Source organism: Catharus ustulatus, chromosome 18 (genome assembly GCF_009819885.2).
Source record: "Catharus ustulatus isolate bCatUst1 chromosome 18, bCatUst1.pri.v2, whole genome shotgun sequence".
Classification (NCBI taxonomy): domain Eukaryota; kingdom Metazoa; phylum Chordata; class Aves; order Passeriformes; family Turdidae; genus Catharus; species Catharus ustulatus.
In genome coordinates, this window is record NC_046238.1 from 4,200,931 (window position 1) to 4,219,579 (window position 18,649).

At 53.5% G+C, this 18,649-nt stretch overlaps 2 protein-coding genes across 5 annotated transcripts; one reads left to right on the forward strand and one right to left on the reverse strand.

Annotated features, from left to right (window-relative positions):
• Positions 1–3,490: 3,490 nt before the first annotated feature.
• On the reverse strand, positions 3,491–7,317 carry MMAB (metabolism of cobalamin associated B). Of its 3 annotated transcripts, XM_033076171.2 has the most exons (9): positions 7,247–7,317; positions 7,051–7,109; positions 6,882–6,975; positions 6,710–6,767; positions 6,228–6,300; positions 5,953–6,050; positions 5,617–5,681; positions 4,918–4,977; positions 3,491–4,766 (listed from the first exon to the last, which is right to left on the reverse strand). In XM_033076171.2, exons 1-9 carry the CDS (start codon positions 7,315–7,317, stop codon positions 4,679–4,681), a joined length of 666 nt encoding a protein of 221 aa, XP_032932062.1. In that variant the 3' UTR covers positions 3,491–4,678. The 3 variants fall into 3 exon arrangements, with proteins under 3 accessions (XP_032932062.1, XP_032932061.1, XP_032932063.1); XM_033076170.1 differs by lacking the exon at positions 6,228–6,300 and having other exon boundaries at positions 4,676–4,766; positions 4,918–5,211; XM_033076172.1 differs by lacking the exons at positions 3,491–4,766; positions 4,918–4,977 and adding an exon at positions 5,097–5,211.
• A 204-nt stretch (positions 7,318–7,521) lies between these two features.
• MVK (mevalonate kinase) lies at positions 7,522–18,362 on the forward strand. 2 transcript variants are annotated; one of them, XM_033076103.2, is made up of 10 exons: positions 7,522–7,632; positions 7,716–7,863; positions 8,629–8,776; positions 9,625–9,780; positions 11,489–11,592; positions 12,410–12,455; positions 13,266–13,356; positions 13,704–13,820; positions 16,473–16,626; positions 16,934–18,362. In XM_033076103.2, exons 1-10 carry the CDS (start codon positions 7,555–7,557, stop codon positions 17,083–17,085), a joined length of 1,194 nt encoding a protein of 397 aa, XP_032931994.1. In that variant the 5' UTR covers positions 7,522–7,554; the 3' UTR covers positions 17,086–18,362. The 2 variants fall into 2 exon arrangements, with proteins under 2 accessions (XP_032931994.1, XP_032931993.1); XM_033076102.2 differs by having other exon boundaries at positions 7,526–7,632; positions 16,890–18,362.
• Positions 18,363–18,649: the final 287 nt, after the last annotated feature.

Consider the following 18,649-nt stretch of genomic DNA (forward strand, 5'->3'; position numbering starts at 1 on the left):
CTCTGGTACAGATTTCCCAGAGAAGCTGTGGCTGCCCCTGGATCCCTGGAAGTGTTCAAGGCCAGGCTGGATGGGGCTTGGAGCAACCAGGGAGAGTTGGCAGGGAGTGGAATGGGATAAACTTTGAGGTTCCTTCCACTCTACAGCAGTGTGGGATTCTGTGAGTCTGCCAGGCTGCTCCCATGGGAATTCCTGTAGCCCTGAGAGCTGGGATCTGTTGGGTGCTCCAGAGTGGGGGTACAAGGCCTGCAGAGCCCAAAGGGACCTGGCAGCATTGTTTGAGCAGGATTTACTGATGTTGGAATGTGCTTTGATAAGCTCTGCCTGGTCCTGGAGAGTGCTGTGACTTTGGTCCTTCCTGAGGGTGTTGGTGCTCCTTGGATGCAGGGGTGTGTGCTGGGATCAGCAATGCTCAGTGCACATCTGGGACTGGTGGAGAGGGAAACAGGCTGGAAACCCAAGTGGGATCCCCCAGTGCAGGAGCAGCTGCTGGAGCTGACATGGAGTTTGATAATTGATATAATTTGATATAACAACAATATCATAATATTGTGTATTTCTGCCTGGGCCTGATGCTGGAAGCTCCATGGAGGAGTGAGGGCTGGGGCTTCTGCTCCAGCTTCCCTCTGACTCTGGGTTTGGAGCCCTTCACTTCCCCTCCATCCCTGCCTGGAGCCTCCTCCCCCCTGGCCATTCCCAGCCCTCTCTGGCTCTGCCGGGAGCGGGAGCACGGTGAGAGCGAGGGAGAGGCTCCCAGTCAGTGTGCAAGTGCCATTGTTTTGACACAGAGGCATCTGGCACTGTCAGGAACAGCAAAAAGCAAGCCCAGAGCAGCTGCTGCCACGGCAGAGCTGGCAGCAGCCAGGCCTGCACAGCCCCTGCTTCCCTGGCATCATCCAGGGGCTGGGTACAGCATCACTCAGGGCCACCAAGGTGAGCTGTGGCTGTCCCAGGCCTTGGGACCATGAAGGTGGGCACTGTGGGGTGAGGAGCTGGGAGAGATCCCTGAAGCTTGGTGTCCCAACCTGCTGCAAGCACAGAGTGTTCAGGAGCAAACAGCAGCTCCTGCTGCCCCTGTCCTGCTCCCACAGGCTGTCCCAAACCCCTGGCTCACACCCAGGCTGGTGTTCCCTTTGTTTGGTCCCTCTGTTCTGCACCTGTGCCCCTTTCTAGATGCCAAGTTAGGATGGGGAGGAGGTTGTGCTGTGCTCTGGTCTCCATATCCCTGAGCAGAGCAAGGTGTGATGTCTCTGCAGCTCATTTTTGTGTTTGCTCACATTTACCAAGAGGTGCAGCAGCTCCTGTGCAGGTGCTGGAGTGGTCACACCACATGGCACTTGGCACTGTCACCACCTGGGTAAGTGGCACTGAACTGGTGCTCACAGTCTGCTTTTGTGGCTCTTTCTGAGGTCAAATTCCTCTACAGTTTCCCTGGGGTGGTTTGAGCCTTCCTTCTGTCACTCTGCCTCTCTGTGCCTGCCCTGCCAAGGCAGGGATGGGGTACTGGGGTGAGGTGGCCACAGGGGTGGCACTTTGGGCCAGGCTGCAGCACAGGGGGAGCTGAGGGTCTCAGGCTCAACCTGCTGCAAATCAGGCACAGGGCTGATGCTTCCTGCCCTGAGCTGTTCTGGAGTGGGGAGGGTTTTTCCTCACCTATTTCCAGGCTCAGTGGGGATTGCAGGAGCTTGTGAGACCACTGGACTTGCCCTGTGAGCCTCTCTGCTCCTCACCAGGCTGGGGCTCCAGCCCATCCTCTCAAGGTGGGGGCTCTCATCCTTCTCTTCCCTTCTGAGCCCTGGCCCAGGAAATGCTGCCTTGTGTAAATTCACATCTGACTTGGCACAATGGATGTTTGTGTCGTTGCTGGCGGAGCAGCAGCCGCTCGGCTGCTCCCACATCGTGCTGGTAATCGAGGTGCTTGAGTTATAGCCCAACTTATTCCGTTTTACAGCTCCTACAGCGTTAACAGATGTACGGGCGTCTGATCCAATCATGCAGCAAGAGATTTTGGGGCCAGTTCTTCTCGTTCTGACAGTGTGGAAGCTGGGAGCAGCCATACATTTTACAAACAAGAATAAACGACCCTTAGCAACATATGGCTGTGCTGGCAGCTCCGGAGCCAGCCCGGATCAGGCACCCTGCGAGGCAGGAATGTTGCTGGGCGCTGGAGCTGGGCAGCCTGGACAAAGCAGCTGCCTTCCCCCGAGATATTAATGAGGTGCAGGCACTGGAATCCCTATGCTGTAGGGCTGGGAGGGCTGGGAAGAGACAAAGAGCTTGGAAAAACAAGTGCCAGCCCAGAGCAAGGGAGCTTTATTTGGATTTGAAGCTGGGGTTTTGTTTTGGTCACTTTATTGCTGCTGCTTGGTTTGACCTTGTGGGGTTGGGAGCAGGGGTGGCTCAGCTGCCCTGTGCCTCTGCTCCAGCCTGGTGAGGAGGGGGCATCAGGAATCACAGGATCCTCCAGGTTGGAAAAGCCCTCCAAGATCATGGAGTCAACCATGGATTCCTACTTTGTCACCAACCAGAGCACTGAGTGCCCTGTCCAGGAATTCCTTGGACCCCTCCAGGGATGGGCACTCCAAACCTCCCTGGGCAGCCCCTTCCAAGCCCTGACCACCCCTTCCATGAGGAAATTCCTCCTGCTGTCCTGCTGACCCTGCTCTGGCACAGCCTGAGGCCATTCCCTCTCCTCCTATTCCCTGGGAGCAGAGCCTGTCCCCCCATGGATGTCCCCTCCTGGCAGGGAGTTGTGCAGAACCAGAAGGCTCCTCCTGAGCCCCCCAACTCAAGAGCTCATGGCTGCCCTGTGACCTTGGGGACAACTCAGGGCAGAAAGTCCTGACCTTGGCCCAGCCCTGCTAAGCTGCAGCCTTGTCTCAGCTCCCTCCTAAAGTTAAGCCCTGCTTACTGACACACAGGTGTCACCTCACCCTCCAGAAACAACTGCTGTGGGTAGAGAGGAAGGGGGCAGCTGGGAGCACCCCAGTAAATTTAATCTCTCCATCACATTAAGTGTAGTAGCCTGATTTATTTTTCCTTGCAATCCAAACAATGCCAGCTTTGGTCCCAAAACAGTAGTGAGATTTCTTTCCCCAGCTGGAAAAAAAAAGGAAATACTATAAATCCCTCCCCAAGCTGATTTATGGAGCATTCATGAAGAATTTATACTGCAAAGGATTTTATTAAATTAAACTTGAAAAGCCTCTTGATTCCTGAGGTTCAGTCCCAGAGCCAGAGCTCTCGTAAAACTGGATGGAGCAGGCAGAGGGAATGGCTGAGGTGACACTGCAGCTGATGGGACCATCCAAAACCAGAGCATTTGTCACCAGGATGTGTTCCAGGCTGAGGCTTGGAAAATTACTCCATGACAAATGTGCATTAACAAGAGCCATGAAATATCTGCCGCAAACCCAGGTGAGTGATGAGATGGGAGATCTGTTAGTGCTGAGCATTCCTCACTGGCCAAAAAGGGACACAGAGCCAGAGATTCTTTGGAGAACAAGTTTAAGGTTGGTTCTACTCGAATAATTCAACTGGGGAAGGGGCAGGATGGATTTAAAAGTTACCCCACTAAAAGCAGGACAAGCCCTGGATGGGCATCACCACCTTGCAGCCCACAGCATTCCCAGGGGGAAGATTACACCACCAGGGATTCTTCCCAGTTTTGTTCCCAAGCTGGACTTGAGTGCAGAGCTGGAATTGTCTGTGTGATGTGGGTGTGAGCTCTGCCAAGGGTTCTGTTCCAGGGTCAGCACAGACACTCTGGGAGCAACCTTTGGGGTGTTGTTCCTCATCCCAACCCCTCTTCCTGCAACCTCAGTGCTCTGAGTGCTCCCAAAGCCTGGGCTCTGCTCCTCCAGCTGTTCCTGCAGCTGGTCCCACCATTCCAAGGGACAGCTCCACATGGAGACAAGCCCAGCACACAGAGCCTGGGATTTGGCCTTCCTGCTTCACCCCCTCCATCCTGTGAGCCCTGCTCCTGGCAGAGGATGCACTGGAGTGTCAGCACAGAGACATTCCTCACATGCACAACAGGCAGCCAGAGCCAAGGAATTCTTGGTGCATTCCTGTAAATCTGTACAGCTCAGCTCCAGCCAGAGCTGATGGATTGGAAAGGACTTGGAGCAGCAAAGCGCACAGGGCTCGGTGTTAAAATGTGACAGTTTGTGGTCCTTTGGTACAAGGAAACTCACATTTATTATTTCAGAGCTGTGGACACAATTCCCAAATGCCTCCAGCTGCTGCTCCATATGAGCACTGTGACTTCAAAGGAGGAGCTGATTGTTTTCCCTTCATCATCCCTCAGAGTCCTGTCAGAGCCTTCCCACAGCACCTGCTGCAGCCCAGGGAAATGAAGGCATCTCCAAAATGTGACTGGAATTCTCCTGCCTCATCTCCCACCTGGGAGAAGCAGTGACTCCAGAACTGTCCCCACATGGGATGTGTGGACCAGGCCCAGGGAACAACAAGTGTGTTTGGGTCTCTTCCAACTCAGGTTATTCTGTGATTCTGTTCCTCTCAGGATTTATCAACAAGGTCCTGCTTATTTCACATGGAAATCCTTGGCAGCTCCCATTTCCAGTCCAGGCTTGTTCTCTCTCCCTCCCTTGATGGACAAAAGCAGTCAACTGGATTTAGTTTTCCATCATCAAGGAAAAACCATTCCAACTCCCAGCTATGGCTCAGGTTTTATGTAGATTTTCTCTTCCTTCCCTTCCTTCATTGCAGCATAACGTGCCAGGACAAAGAGATAATCACTGAGCCTGGAAAGCAAAGGAAAAGCAGGAAAACCAGTGATCTTATCCCAGAAGAGAAGCTTGTTGAGAAGCAAACCCCTCCCTCCAGTTTTATCCCCAGAACTGAGGGAATGCTTCAGTAGGACAGGGCAATGGTTTGGGATTTTATTTTTTTTACCTGTTTAAATACTTGGCCACGTTTGGATCTGCTTCCCCTGCTTGGACTAAAGGCACCACGCTGGGAAAAGCAAAGGGAAATGCTGGTGTTTAATTTTCCAGCTCTGAGTGCACAAAGGCTGGAGCCTCTTCCCACCCCAAACCTCTCCTGGGGTCCCCACTTTGACTCCTGCAGAAGTGAAGGATCTTTGCTTCACAGAGGGATCTGGGAGGGGTAAATGATGCCAGAAATGTTTGTGTCTGTTCAGGAAGCCTCCAGCTCTGCTCCTCTCAGGATACTCATCCGTGGGAATCACTGAACAGAGAGAGATTATTTACAAGGGCCTGGAGTTGCAGGACATAGGGAATGGTTTCCCACTGCCAGAGGGCAGGGCTAGGTGGGATATTGAGAAGAAATTTTTCCCTGTGAGGGTGGTGATGCCCTGGCACAGGATGCCCAGAGAAGCTGTGGCTGCCCCTGCATCCCTGGAAGTGTCCAAGGCCAAGTTGGATGGGGCTGCAGAATCCCAAAAGGTTTGTGTTGGATAACCCAGCTAAGGGAAAGGAAGAACAGAGCCTTTGTGCCTCCTGCACTCCTGGAACTGGACTAAACAAACAAAAGCTTGGCTTGAGCCCCAAGCCCAGCCCAGCCCAGCCCTGGTTTGCTGTCACTGGGTGTCCCCATCCCCTCTCCTCAGGGTGATCCCAGCACAGCACTCACCACCGCTCAGCCCTGCGGCACACGGCTCGGGAGAAGTGGAGAGCAGCACTGCTCCTGCCTCCAGACTGGAACAGCAAGGAAACACCACTGAGTGTCTGCAGCAGCAGGGACAGCCTCCCTCCCCTCCCTGCGAGGGCTCAGCACCTCTCACACACACAGAACTGATCCCTGTGCATGGCCAGGCAAGGCAGGGATATCCCAGGGCAGCAGGGTGGGGAAATGTAACCCCCAGCTCCTTCTCTCTGCTTTTCCCTATGGAAAGAGCAGCCTCCCAGGCTGTTTTCCTGTGGTAAGCAGTGGAGCAGGGCTACCCCAAGGAACACAGGCAGCACCTACGGGCAGGATGAAGGCTCTGAGGGGAGGGAGCTGCTCTGAGTAACTGTCAATCCACTGCTCCAGCTCCAGGACGGGCTTGTCGCTGAACGATGTTCGTTCTGCAGAGGGGAAAGAAAGATCGGCTGAAAAAAAGTGGTTCAGATGACAAGCTGAGCTCTAATTCTGCTTTCTGGGATCAGCAAGTCCTAAGAAATCAAACAGATCCCTCAGCATCCCACCAGCACCCAGGCCAGGCTGTGCCCAAGAGCTGCCACCCCAGGAAAGGCAAGACTTACTCCGGTGAGCCTCCCTGGCTGAGGAGAGCGGCGTGGCGAGGTTGGAGCCCACATCCTGCAGCATGCACTGGACCTGGCCAAAAATCACAGCTGCTCTCACTCCCAGCCACGGCTTTTTGAGTTCCCGCACTCAGCAGAGCTAATCAGCCAAACTCCCAGGCTGCCCAGGCAGGACCTGTGTCACTGCTGTGCCCTCATGGTTGGTTTGTGCCCCAGACCTGGGGGCTCTGTTATGACAAAACTTGTGTTCATAATGTGAATCTGATTTAAAATAAACCTAGAGATGAATCTGTCTGCCCATAACTAATAACTTGATCTACCACCTAAAGAAATTTACCTCTTAGAGAACAATCAAGGGAGTCTTAAAGATTTATATATTGAAATACTAAATTGAATTCCTGTGTGTCAGTGGGAGCACTGTGGTTAAAATCAAGGAGTTCATGTTTTAATAGCACAGGGTGAAGACTATCATTAATACTCACTTTATGAAGTTGATCAACAAACGTGTGGCCCTTTTCACTGCTAAACTCACCAGCCAGCCTTGGTTAGAGAAAGAAATAAAAAAAATAGAACAAAATAGAGTTAGCTGGGAATGAAGAAATCATAACAAACACGATTTTCCATTTGTTTTGGATACTCCCAGGCCGTCCTTACCCGATGGCCGAGCTCAGCTCGTCCGTGGCTCCCAGGGCCTCGAAGATCCGGTCGCCCTTCGGCCGCCGCTCCCCGGTGAAGGTGCTGGAGAATCCTTTGGGAAAAGCGGGAGGCGCTCAGGGCTGGGGGGGAGCTCTGCCCGCGGCCTCCGGGACCTCCCGGGCTCTACCTGAGTCTCCTGTCCTCGTGTAGATCCTCGGGGCCCGCTCGGCAGCGGCGCGGTCGGGGCTGTGGAGGCACAAACCGTGAGGGGACACCGGGGGGACGGAGAACGCTGTGAGGGGGGGGACACACCGTGAGGGAGGGAACGGCACCGTGAGGGAGGGAACGGCACCGTGAGGGGGTCCCGGCCCTCCCACGCTCACCTGCCCGCCCCGCTCCGCCACCGCCGCCCTGCCATCCCCCGTCCCGCCGCCACCGCCGCCCGCCGCCACATCCCTCCGGGCCGCCGTCGCCGCCGAGCCGTGACCCCGCGCGGCCACCGTCCCGCCCTCAGCCCACGCTGTCACCCCAGCGCCGCGCCACCCCGCAGCGCCCCCTTCCCATTGGCCGCCCGCAAGTCCCGCCCCCGCACGGCGCTCTGCTATTGGCTGAGCGCGGGGAGGCGGGGCAGGGCGCGGCCCCCGATTGGTGGGTGGGGCTGTCAGTCGGCGCGGGCCGGGAGGCAGCGGCGATGTGGGCGCGGGAGCTGGCGGTGTCGGCGCCGGGGAAGGTGATCCTGCACGGCGAGCACGCGGTGGTGCTGGGCAAGGTGAGGGCACGACGGGCAAAGTACGGGGTGCCCAGCTCGGTAAGGGCTGTCCGGCCCCGCTGACCCCCGTTCTCCGCCCGCAGGTGGCCCTGGCCGTGGCGCTGGACCTGCGGACGTTTCTCCGCCTGCGGCCCGGCGCTGAGGGCCGGCTGAGCGTCTGCCTGCCCGGTGTCGGCGTCCGGAGGAGCTGGGACACCCCCGGCCTCCGGGCCCTGCGGGGGCGGATCGCAGGCAAGGCCCGGGGGAGGAGCAGTGAGGGGCTCTCGGTGCTGTCCCGTGCTGTGACACCCCCTGCCCATGAGGTGACCTCGCAGAACCCCCGTGGGTGACTCTGCGGGGACCCCCGTGGGGTTATTTGTCCCCCTTGCAGTGTTTCAGGGCTGTGTCTGACCCCGCTCACTGACCTGTCCCTGCATCTCTCATTACTTACATTCCCCTTGTGACCCCAGTGATGCTCAGGTGTCCGTGCGTGGCCCTGTCCCCTCCTGTTTTGGGTTCCAGGGACTTGTTCTGGTGCTGTCGCAGCTTGGGCAGGAGCCAGCCTGAAGCCACATCCCCGTCACTGTTGGGGGCCAGGCAGGAGCCTCTCTGGAGCTGCTCAGAGCTGGGGGCTCCTGGGCAAGTCAGGGATACAGAGCCTGTTTTCCTGCCTGTCTATTCCACACCAGCCCTCATGGGAATTTCTGCAGCACTGCCTGGAGCCCCAGGATATCCCAGTTCCAAAATCCACATTCTTTAATGATAGTTTGTGACCTGCCATGTTTTTCATGGTGGTTATGGATGGATGCACCGGGAGGTTTAGGCAGGGAAACAGCTGGAGGTGTGGAGTGGATTTCAGAGTTGCTCTTATTGTATCACAAATCCTCAGGTAGAACCTGAAATTGGCCCCAGCTATTTCTGCCTACTGCAACAGAAGGTTTTGTTATAAATACTGCTCTCAGTGTAACAATTCCCTGGTTTTTAAGTGTTTAAACTCTCCCCTGCTTGCTTCCATAGCTGACTGTGATGAGTCCAAGTCCCCCAGCGTAGAACAGCTGGATGCACTGAGGGAGTTTGCTGGAATTGCTGCTGGAGCCTCAGCTCCAGAAAGCCTTGCTACTCTTGCCTTCCTGTATATGTGCCTGGCTATTTCTGCTAAGTATGGGTAAGGCTCTGCTCCTGCCCCAAAATTTTGGTGGTGGGTGGGTGCCCCAGCTTTGAGGGTGCTCTCAGCTTTGAGGGCTGAAACCAGAGCAGTTCATGCCATAGTCACAGCACAGACACCTCTCCCTCCAGCAGGCAGCTCCTGTCATAGACTGGAAAAACAGAAATAAACTGTGAATTTGTTGTCTGAACTAAGTCTGATCTTTTTATGGGCTGAATCTCCCTCAGACTCTGAGAACTTGGGGCTGTTCCTGTTCCCAGCCTTGCCCAGCAGTGTCAGAAACCAAAGCAGAGCCAAACTTCCATATTGTCATCCAAGAAATCCAAGGGTAGACCTGGGATGTGCAGCTGGGTTGTGATTTCCCTGCAGTCTCACTGTGGCACTGGGATTGTCACTCAGCAGCACTGAAAATCTTCTGGGCTTGATTCTGGGGTCTGTAACACAAGCCAGGTGTGTCAGTGGAGCAAAGAGATGTGGATGTGTCCATGTTCCATCTTCCCCACCAGCCTCTTGCTCCAGTGTGCAATTACAGAGCTGGAATGTTCACACTTTATGTTTAAAATCCAGTTTACAAGAGTCTCTGAAGGTTTCTTTATGGTGCCCCTGCTAGCAGCTTGACAAGCTGTGCCAATCATGGATCCAGTTCAGGAAGATTTATTCCAGCACAAAGGTTGCTCCATTTGGGAGTGAGCCCTCCTGAAGCCCCTGTGTGTCACATGCATGTGCTGATGTTGCCAGTTCTCAACCAGCTTTCCCTGTGATCACTCCTAATCAGCCTGCTTTGCCTTTTCAATGTTGTGTGGAGGTGGAATTCAGGTTGTGTCAGTCCCTGTGTGTCTGTTTTGCAGGGATGTTCCCAGCGTGGATATCGTGGTGTGGTCAGAGCTGCCCACAGGAGCAGGGCTGGGATCCAGTGCTGCCTATGCTGTGTGCCTGGCTGCAGCCCTGCTCATGGTGTGTGGAGCCATCTCCTGCCCACTGCAGGAGGGAGAATCCACAGCCAGGTAAGGAATTCCAGCCTGGGATTCACAGCTCTGCTCCCTGTGCCCCACCTTTCCTTTTGCCTGCATGAATTCTGGCCCTGCCACTCTGCTGGTCTCTCTTGGGTGTAAGCACAAGTGACACCTTGAGCCCATCTCCTGTCCCTGCCATGGCCCAGACTGTGTAAAATTCCCCCTGTTTCCCTTGTCTAGGGTCAGATAAACATACCTAAAATGGGGAGAAAAAAAGCTTTATTTTTTTCAATTGAATAAAACACTGAAAATTTTCAACCTCAGTTTCCTCTGTCTCTGAACATCTTCCAATTTTTGCTGTGAGTCCTTGAGGATCCTTTTGGAGTTTATTTTGCATTTCCCATTAATTCTTTCCTGCATGTGCTACATTTCCTGCTGATCTCATGCCTGTCTTTCCCTTTTATCAGTACCTGGTGGAAGAGAGTTTCTCTCCTTCTGCCCTTGGAGTTCCCTTTTGGAGTGCTGTGCCCCTGTGAGAGTGGGCTCTGTTTGAAGTTGTTAAAAATCAAAGCTGGAGGGACAGAACCTCTGTTGTGTGGGATTTTGTGTGGGGCTGAGAGTTCAAATTCTGAGCCAGAATTTGCAGCCTGACCCAGAAACAAGTTCTTGTTGGGAGCACTTTGGTCTCCTGTGCTCGAGCAAATCTCCCAAATTGGGAAATAAGAGTTCAGCTCCAAGCAGTGCAGTGAGAATGTCTTCATTCCCTGCTTGCCCTCGTGGCTTCAGCATGGATCCAGCATAATTCCTGCCTTCCAGCTGCTGTGCAGAGAGCTGGGAGTGTCAGACTTCAGAAGGGTTTTGCTTCCCATGGCAAGAAAAGAACAGCAGGATAGAAAGGCTCCTGTGTCGGGAGGAATGGCAGCCTCTCAAAGAGGATTAAAAACAAGTGGTTTACTCCTGCTGCTGTGAGCTGTTTGCTGAGTGCTCCCAGATTAAATCCTGGCAGGTGGAATGCAAGGTGTGTGGACATGGATAAAGACATTCAGCCAAGGCCCAGGGAAGCAGGAGTGAAGGGTGGCAGGTGGCTCTTGGAATTTCTGCCCTGCAAGTCACTGTGAGGCTTTTCCAGAATGTGGATTTGTGCCTCTGCTCCTGCATGGAATGGATTGAGTGGATTTGTGGTGTGCAGGGAGGGTCAGAGCTGTGTTTTTGTGCTCAGACTGAGAGCAGGATTAGATGGGATACCCTGTGAGGGTGCTGGGGCCATGGCACAGGCTGCCAAGAGAAGCTGTGGCTGCCCCTGAATCCCTGGAAGTGTCCAAGGCCAGGTTTGGGGTTTGGAGCCAAGGGTGTTGGACAAGGACGGGGTTTGGAGCAATCTGGGAGAGTGGAATGTGTCCCTGCCCAACCAGGGCCTCACCACCCTCACTTTTTTCCTAGTATCCAATCTAAACCTGTCAATCTCTATCAACTTAAAGCCATTCCCCTTGTCCTGGCATTCCAGGCCCTTGTGGTCTCTCTCCATCTTTCTTGTAGCCCCTTCAGGCACTGGAATTAGGTGACCCCAAAGCTTCTCCTCTCCAGGCTGAGCAATCCCAACTCCCTCAGTGGTAACACATCCTGTTTGGTGAGGTGGGGATGAGTCTGGACTTGACTTCCATTAAATCTGATCTTCACCAGGCCAGGGCTGGGATCTTCCCCCTGAATCTGATCCCTCCTTTGGAGTGGTTTGTGTTGGAGTTGTTTCCTTGCCTTCCAGGTGGACAGAAGAGGAGCTGACACTGATTAACAGCTGGGCCTTCCAAGGGGAGAGGGTGATCCATGGCAATCCCTCGGGTGTGGATAATGCTGTTGGTACCTGGGGTAGGTGTGTTTTGCAGAAACTCCCAAATTCAGGTCCCTGTTTTGCCCTGAGCACAGGAAATCCTCCCTCTGTCTCAGTTTGCCTGTCCCATCTGTGAGCTGAGCCTGGAGCCAGCTGGAATGTTTGGATCTGGCTGCAGGAACAGCAGAGCTCTGTCCCCCCCCCAGGCAGGTGCCATGGGGCAGAGACCTCACTGCAAATAACTGATATTGAAACATTCTGCAGTGAACAAAGAAACCTAATCCTGTCCCAGGGATAATGCAGGGGAAAATGCAGTTGGACAGCTGTCATTTAGTTTCAATTAGCAGAGACTTCCCAGTGTTTTGAAAGTGTCCTTAGAGACTGTTAATAATCTTTCTAATGAGACCTAATCACAGTGCCTCTGTGAGGGTAGGAGCCAAGTGAGACATTCCTTCTGGACAATGAAATTCTGCTGCAGGATGGCTGCTGACACCAGTGCACACATTCATGGGATCCCATGTGCTTGGCCCTGCTGTGGGGAATCGCTGCTGGATTCTGTTTTCTCTGGGAAGTTTTCATGCTGGCCAAACTCTTTGCCTATTCAAAAATTATTTCATGTGGTCCTGGAGGAGAGGGGAGCAAAGGGAAAGGCCTTGGGTTGAGCATGTCCAGGCAGACCCTTTCATTAAGGCAGCAGGGAGAGGCAGGGCTGTGCTGCTGGAGAACATGGTTCATTTAGCTGGTGTTTCTTGCAATTACTGTCACAGGCTCTGGGTGAGGTTCTGAAGATGAAAGACCTTCTGTGTTATCTCTCAGCTCGCTCTGTACTGAGACAATACATGTCTTTTACTTTAGGTGGAGCCCTGAGATACCAAGCAGGAAAAATCACACCATTAAAGAGGTAATATTGGAGTTTAAAAATAACCCTCACACAGGGTGGGTGGAACATGTCAGAGAGGCTCTGGGTGGGTGTTGGAGGGTGTGAGGCTGATGGGAGATGGCTGAAGGGCTCTGCAGCCCCATTTTGGGTGTGGGCAGCCTCAGTTGTTGGGGTGGATGGGGACAATAAAACGTTTGGTTGTTATCTGACATTAGATGAGCACAGCACAAAGGATCAATATTAATTTCATGGCATTATGGGCAGCAGGAATGGATCTGCTCTTGGCAGAAAATGACATTATGGGGAGGGGGAACTTTGTGCTTACCTGGTGGTGGGAAAAGCCATTGGCAGAGAGGAATCTGGGTGCTGTGTGTTCCCTCTGCCTCCTGCCAGAGAAGTATAATCTGACTCCATTAAAATCTTTCACAGTGCATGAAATTGCTCTATTAGCAGTTAATGGCCACTGCTGGCTACTCTTGTAGAGAGTATTTCAAAGGAAAAATTTTGCTTGAAAAACATGGATTTTAGTAAATACATTACAGTCCTATTTATAGCTCTAGTACAGTTGTTCCTTGTATCCAGGAGGAACAAGCCTGAACCCAGTCAGCACTGAAACACCTGCTGAAGATTTGTAAAATGAATGGGACTCCTTATTTTGGGTTCCTGCTCAAAGAGGCCTTTAGAGGCAGAATAAGCTGTAGCCTTGGAAAGTGTGAAGGAAAGAGGCCAGGAGACATTCCCAGCCCATGGCAGGGGGTTGGAATGAGATGAGTTTTAAGGTCCCTTCCAATCCAAAGCACTCTGGAATTCTCTGTCTCCTCTTGCTTGCAGGGTGCCCACACTGAGGATCCTGCTGACCAACACAAAAGTCCCTCGGAGCACCAAGGTCCTGGTGGCTGGTGTAAAGGAGAAGATCCTGAAGGTGATTGTGGGCTGGAGATGTGGGAGATAACCCTCATTTGGGACATCTCTCCTGTAGCCACTGTATTTCTGTCTCTCAGCTGCTTGGGAATGAGGTTTCAGCTCATCTCCTCCCTTCCTCCAGTTTAACAGGAGTTAAAATCCCCAATTTGCAATACTGAAAAGAGCAATTCCTTCCTCTGGCCTGTTTCCTTCTCTTCCTCCCTTTTCTGCCATCAGGAGCAGGTTACCATCACCCTGCTCTGGGTGAGGAATTGCCCAACTCAAAAAGACTGGGACCAGTTTCCTCCCAGTGGTGTTGGAAGAGCAGCAAGCAGGCACCTCACATCCCTCCTTCCCCCTTTCCAGTTCCCTGCCATAATGAACCCGGTGCTGGACTCCATCGATGCCATTTCTCAGGAGTGCCAAAGTGTTCTGGAAGCAATGCCTGCCAATCCATCACCAGAGCATTACCCTGTGCTGGAGGTAAGGGGCTTGCTCACCAGTATTTTTAGCCACTGTTACTGTTGAACATCAAAATGTCATTTAAAGAACATTAAGCTTGAAAAAAAAATGTGATAGCAGGAAATGTTCAGTTCCAAGTGAAACCGTGGTCTGGGTGTGCTGCTTTTAATGCCCTTCCTGGAGCCAGGAGACAGAAGCTGCTGCTGGTGCCTCTTCCCAGCTGTGTGCAGGGAGGGAGGGGGCAGGCCTGGGGCTCTGGGGACCTGTGGCTCTGGAGGGTTTGTTTCTCTTTCATTGAGTGCCACGGCTCTGGCAGTCGCTGCCTGTGAAGCAACTGCTCTGTCACTGCCAGGGCTGGAGTGAGGAGAGCCCAGAGCCACTGGTTTGTGATGGACTGACTGGTTCCCAGCCAGCTCCTGGTGCTCCATGCTCATCCTGGCTCCAGAGAGCCACAGACAGAGCTGTGCCCAGAGCTGACCTGACATTGATGCATGAGGTGCACACAAAGATCTGTTTGTCTTGGCTTTGCTCAAAGAGCAGAGGCTGGGGAGGGGGGAGGAACAGGCTTCCGAGTGGAAGAAGTGCTGAGAGTGCTGTAATGCAGCTCCACAGCACCGTGGGGGAGGGATGTGTGGCCATGTCCCAGCTGAGGCAAACCTGGCCTGGCCCTGGCAGCCAGCTTGGACACTCAGGAACCATTTGGTACCAGTCCTTGCTGGCATCTGGATGCCTCCCTTTGCCTCTCAGGAGGACCTCTGCTTGTCCTTGCTCTTACTCCAGTTTGTTCCCTTGGGATTCATGGCAGAGTCCTGCTCCCTTTGCATCAGGGAGATTCTGGATCCCCCAGGGCTGAGCTGACATCAGCTGAGGGAAATCTGCAGTCTCTTCACAGCACAACTTCACACAACTCCTCATCTTAATTCCTCATCCTCAGGCTGTCAGAAGTGTTGGGAAACAGGGAAGAGGGGGCATAATTTGAGTTGTGCTTTGAGGTCCTCACATGGAAGATGCCAAAGCATCCTTGTGTCCCACACCTGGGAAGCAGCACTGCAGTGAGCAGGTTCCTGTCTTGAATCTTGTTGTTTTGCCTTGTGCTTGAGGAGCCCAGAGAGGCCCAGCTGATTAGATGCAGCACACAGATACATAAACACATCTTTTGGGCTGTTTCTGAAATGTGCAGCTCTGGCCAGTGCTGTATTTGAACCATGGAACTAGTCTAGTGTGTCATAAGCTGTCATCAGATTCCTGGCAGATTTTGGATCAGGAGGTGACAGGTGTCTGGGATCATCACAGGCAGTGCTGTGCCCTCACTCAGGCATATAAAGAGGTCTCTGGATGGATGTGTGTCCTGCCCAGCCTGGAATGGGTGGTGGCTGAGCTCTGCCTGCTGCCCACTCCTTCCTCTTCCCACAGTTCCTTAAACACTGGACAGAAATGCTCTGGAGGGAGGAGAGGGATTCTTCCTGCAGTGTCCCCTCCAGTGTGGTGTTGGCAGGATTCCCAGGGGGAGCTGAGGGAGGGGGATGTGCCTGACACCTGCCCTGCTGCTCCCTGTGCACAGAGCCCCTCCTGGCTCACCGGGAGCTGCAGGCAGGAGGAGCTCAGTGCTGCTTGCTGGGGGAGGGAGCACAGGGCTGCTGCTAGGGAGCCTTTCTGCCTCTGGTCCTGTCCTGGCTGCCTTCTGGCTTGTGACACCCTCTGGGAAGAGCCACCACATGCTTTGGAGGTGATGGAGTCAGCTGTCAGTGTTGCTGAGAACAGCCTTCTTCCAGGGCCGGTGTGATGGGCTGGGAGAGCCCTGTGGTGCTCAGGGAGCTTGTGTCTGCTCCTGGCCCTGCTCCAGACTTGCTCCAAGCCCTTCCCTCTGCTCCTGAATTCCTCACCTGTGCTGCTGGGAGGGGAGAAGCTGTAACTTCCACTTCTGGGTGGTGGTGTCCATCCCTTGGGCTGTTAGAACCTTGCTCCTTTCTCCAAGAGTAGCGAGTCTGGCTGGCTGGGAAGTGTGGCAGGGCTGCTCCCACAGCTCTGCCAGGAGGATGGCCTTGCTCAGAGAGGAGCCTGTGCTGCTCCCAGAGGGAAGGACCCTCTCGACCCCACTTGAGCTGGGTGCCAGATTCCCAGCATGATCCTTGGCTCCCAGCCCCGTGAGGAAGGAGAAGTGCTGCACAGAGCAAACAAAGGGAGGTCCCTCTGTGTCACCTCTCCAGCTGTGTCAGAAGTCCCTGGATTCAGCTTTGCTGGATGGATTGCAGAGCAGGGCAGGGTGACAGCCAGCAATGAGAGCTGCTGGCTCAATGCCCTTCCCACGGCCAGCGAGGGGCCTTGCACAGCCTCCTGCTCAGCACTCGAGAGACAGGGCAGAGGAGAAGCAGTCAGGAGGCATCAGAGAGCTCTGGAAAAAATCCCTACTGGCAGCTTGCAGTGATCAGGATTTTCTTGGAAGGTGCAGGAGCTGTTGTACCCATGTCACTGTGCAGGTTGTGGTAGGGGACAGGGGCACGTGAGCAGCCCAGAGCTCAGACTCTGGCCTGACCTCACTCCTGGTGCTGGTGGCCAAATTTCTGCAGAAATGAGCTGGTTGTGAGGGGGTGGCTGGGAAGGCAGGGCTGTCACTGCTGTCAATATCCTCAGTCTCATTGTGTGCTCATCTCCTCTCTTTGTGGTTGCTTTTAGGAATTCTTTGACATAAACCAACACCACTTAAACGTGCTCGGAGTGGGGCACCCCTCCCTGGACAGGCTGTGCCAGGTGACAGCATCCCACAGCCTGCACAGCAAACTGACTGGGGCTGGTGGAGGTGGCTGTGGCATCACCCTGCTGCCACCAGGTCAGTACAGCCCCTTGGGCATCCTCCTCTTCCTCACAGCTCTGGGGGGATCAGGTTTGGGCACAGAGGACACAGAGGAATCACTGGTCTGGCTCTGGAGGGATGGGTGGGGTGTGTCCCAGCACTGCCTGGCACTGTGGGTTGCAGTGTGTGATCCAGGGCTGATTCAGAGTGCTCATTTATGTGTGCCAGCCCCTGAGGGCGCTGGCCCTGTGCCAGGGGCTGTGTTTGGAGGAGCCATGGCCCTTTCCCTCTCCCTGCAGTGGCCGAGCTGACTCGCTGGCTGCTCTTGCCTTGCTCTTGGCAGACACCTCCCCGCTGGCCGTGGAAGCAGCCAAGCAAGACTTGTGTGCCTGTGGATTTGAATGCTGGGAGACCAAGATTGGGGCCCCCGGGGTGACCCTGCATTGCTGCTCCTCTCTGAGTGCCCAAGTGCTGCACGCGCTCGCCCGGAGCTGAGCTGCTGCCTCTGGCAGGACTGAGCTCCTGGCACCACGTCCTCGGAGCTTTGTGTGCCCAGATGCCTGGAAACTGAGGCTGAGGGGCTCAAGATGTGGGTATGGAGCCTGTTTGGTGCCTGGTGTCACTGGGATTTGGGGACCAGGGAGCGCCTGCCCAGTGGTGTTTGACCAAGACTCTCAAAATCCTGGTTTGAATTTCCTTCCTCAACTGCTGTGCTAATCCCAGGGGGTAGGAGGTGAAGGGCTCAGCTGGATTCCAAGGTGGATAATGACACTCTGCTGCTTCAGATGCATGTGGTGTCTCATCCCTGGTGCCCTGTGGGGGCTGGCAAGGTGGATGTGCTCAATGCTTTGACATTTTTGGGTGAAGAGCGTCTTTGGCAGCTCAGGGCTTGATGCTCAGGTCTCTGTTTCTTCTGGTCTACATTCCCAGTGAAGAGGAAACCTTTAATACAGCTCTTACCTGCTATTAATTAAGTGTTGGGTAATTAAAGTGCAAGATAAAGCACAATTTTGGTGAAATTACTGGTTTTCACTCTTTTCCATAATCTCTGCCTGGGCTGATAAGCAGAGTCCTGTAGTCAGGCTCTGGTTTTTATTCACAAGTGCAGAGTCTGGCTCAAACAGCACCTGCAATGAGGGCAGCTCCAGGCCAAGGGCAGGCTTAAAATTCCTCCTTGTAAAAGCTGTTCTCTCACACTTCAGTCTTGAGCCAGCATGGCCCTGACCCTGCCTGGTGCTGGGTTTGCTTTGGTGTAATTAAGCAGGGGAAAGAAACCCAAACCACGTCCTCAAAAGCTCACCATAAGTTGCAGTTGACAAACTCTAAAACCCAAATGCATTTAGAATTATTACACAAATGTAAATGCATTTTTTACTCCTGAAATTTTAATGAGCTGCGCCACAGAATGAAAGGGAAGTGGCTGAGGCCAGAATCTCTGGGAGTCATGAGCTGACTCTGAGGGACTGTGGTCTCTGCTGTACCTGCCAAAAGGGTTTTATCATTGCTCTGTTTGTCTGGGGTGGGTTTCTTAAGTGGGTTTTTAAGTGTAGCTGTGTTCAAAAATCACCTCACTCACAGCTGAGTAATGAATTGGCAGAGGTGGGGAACTTGCCTTCCCCTTCCAGCTCAAGGATTTAAAAAAAAAAAATCAAGTGAGAGAAGCTGAGATAGTTTAGCTCTGAACTCCCAGCATCATGGTGACCATGTAGTTCCCTGATCCCATGTAAAACTGTCTCTGGTTTTAATAAATCCATGTTTTTTTTATGTGCAAAGTGTTCTTTGATAATTATGCTGGATACAAAAGGAAAAAAGCACCTTACACTGCTTCAGGAAAGCAGGTCTCAGATGCTGCCTTTCTACATGTCTAATTACAATTCCAATTTGCATCTGAGAGCGGCTTTACACTAATCACAAGTCAGAAAGGCTGATAAATAATTTACCATTTTCTAATACAGTGTAATCAATGTGAGGATCTGGGAGTGTGTTGACTTTAACCACTTACATGTGTCGACTTTGTGATGTTGGCACAAAGAGATGCCAGATCCAGCACGGGGAACTT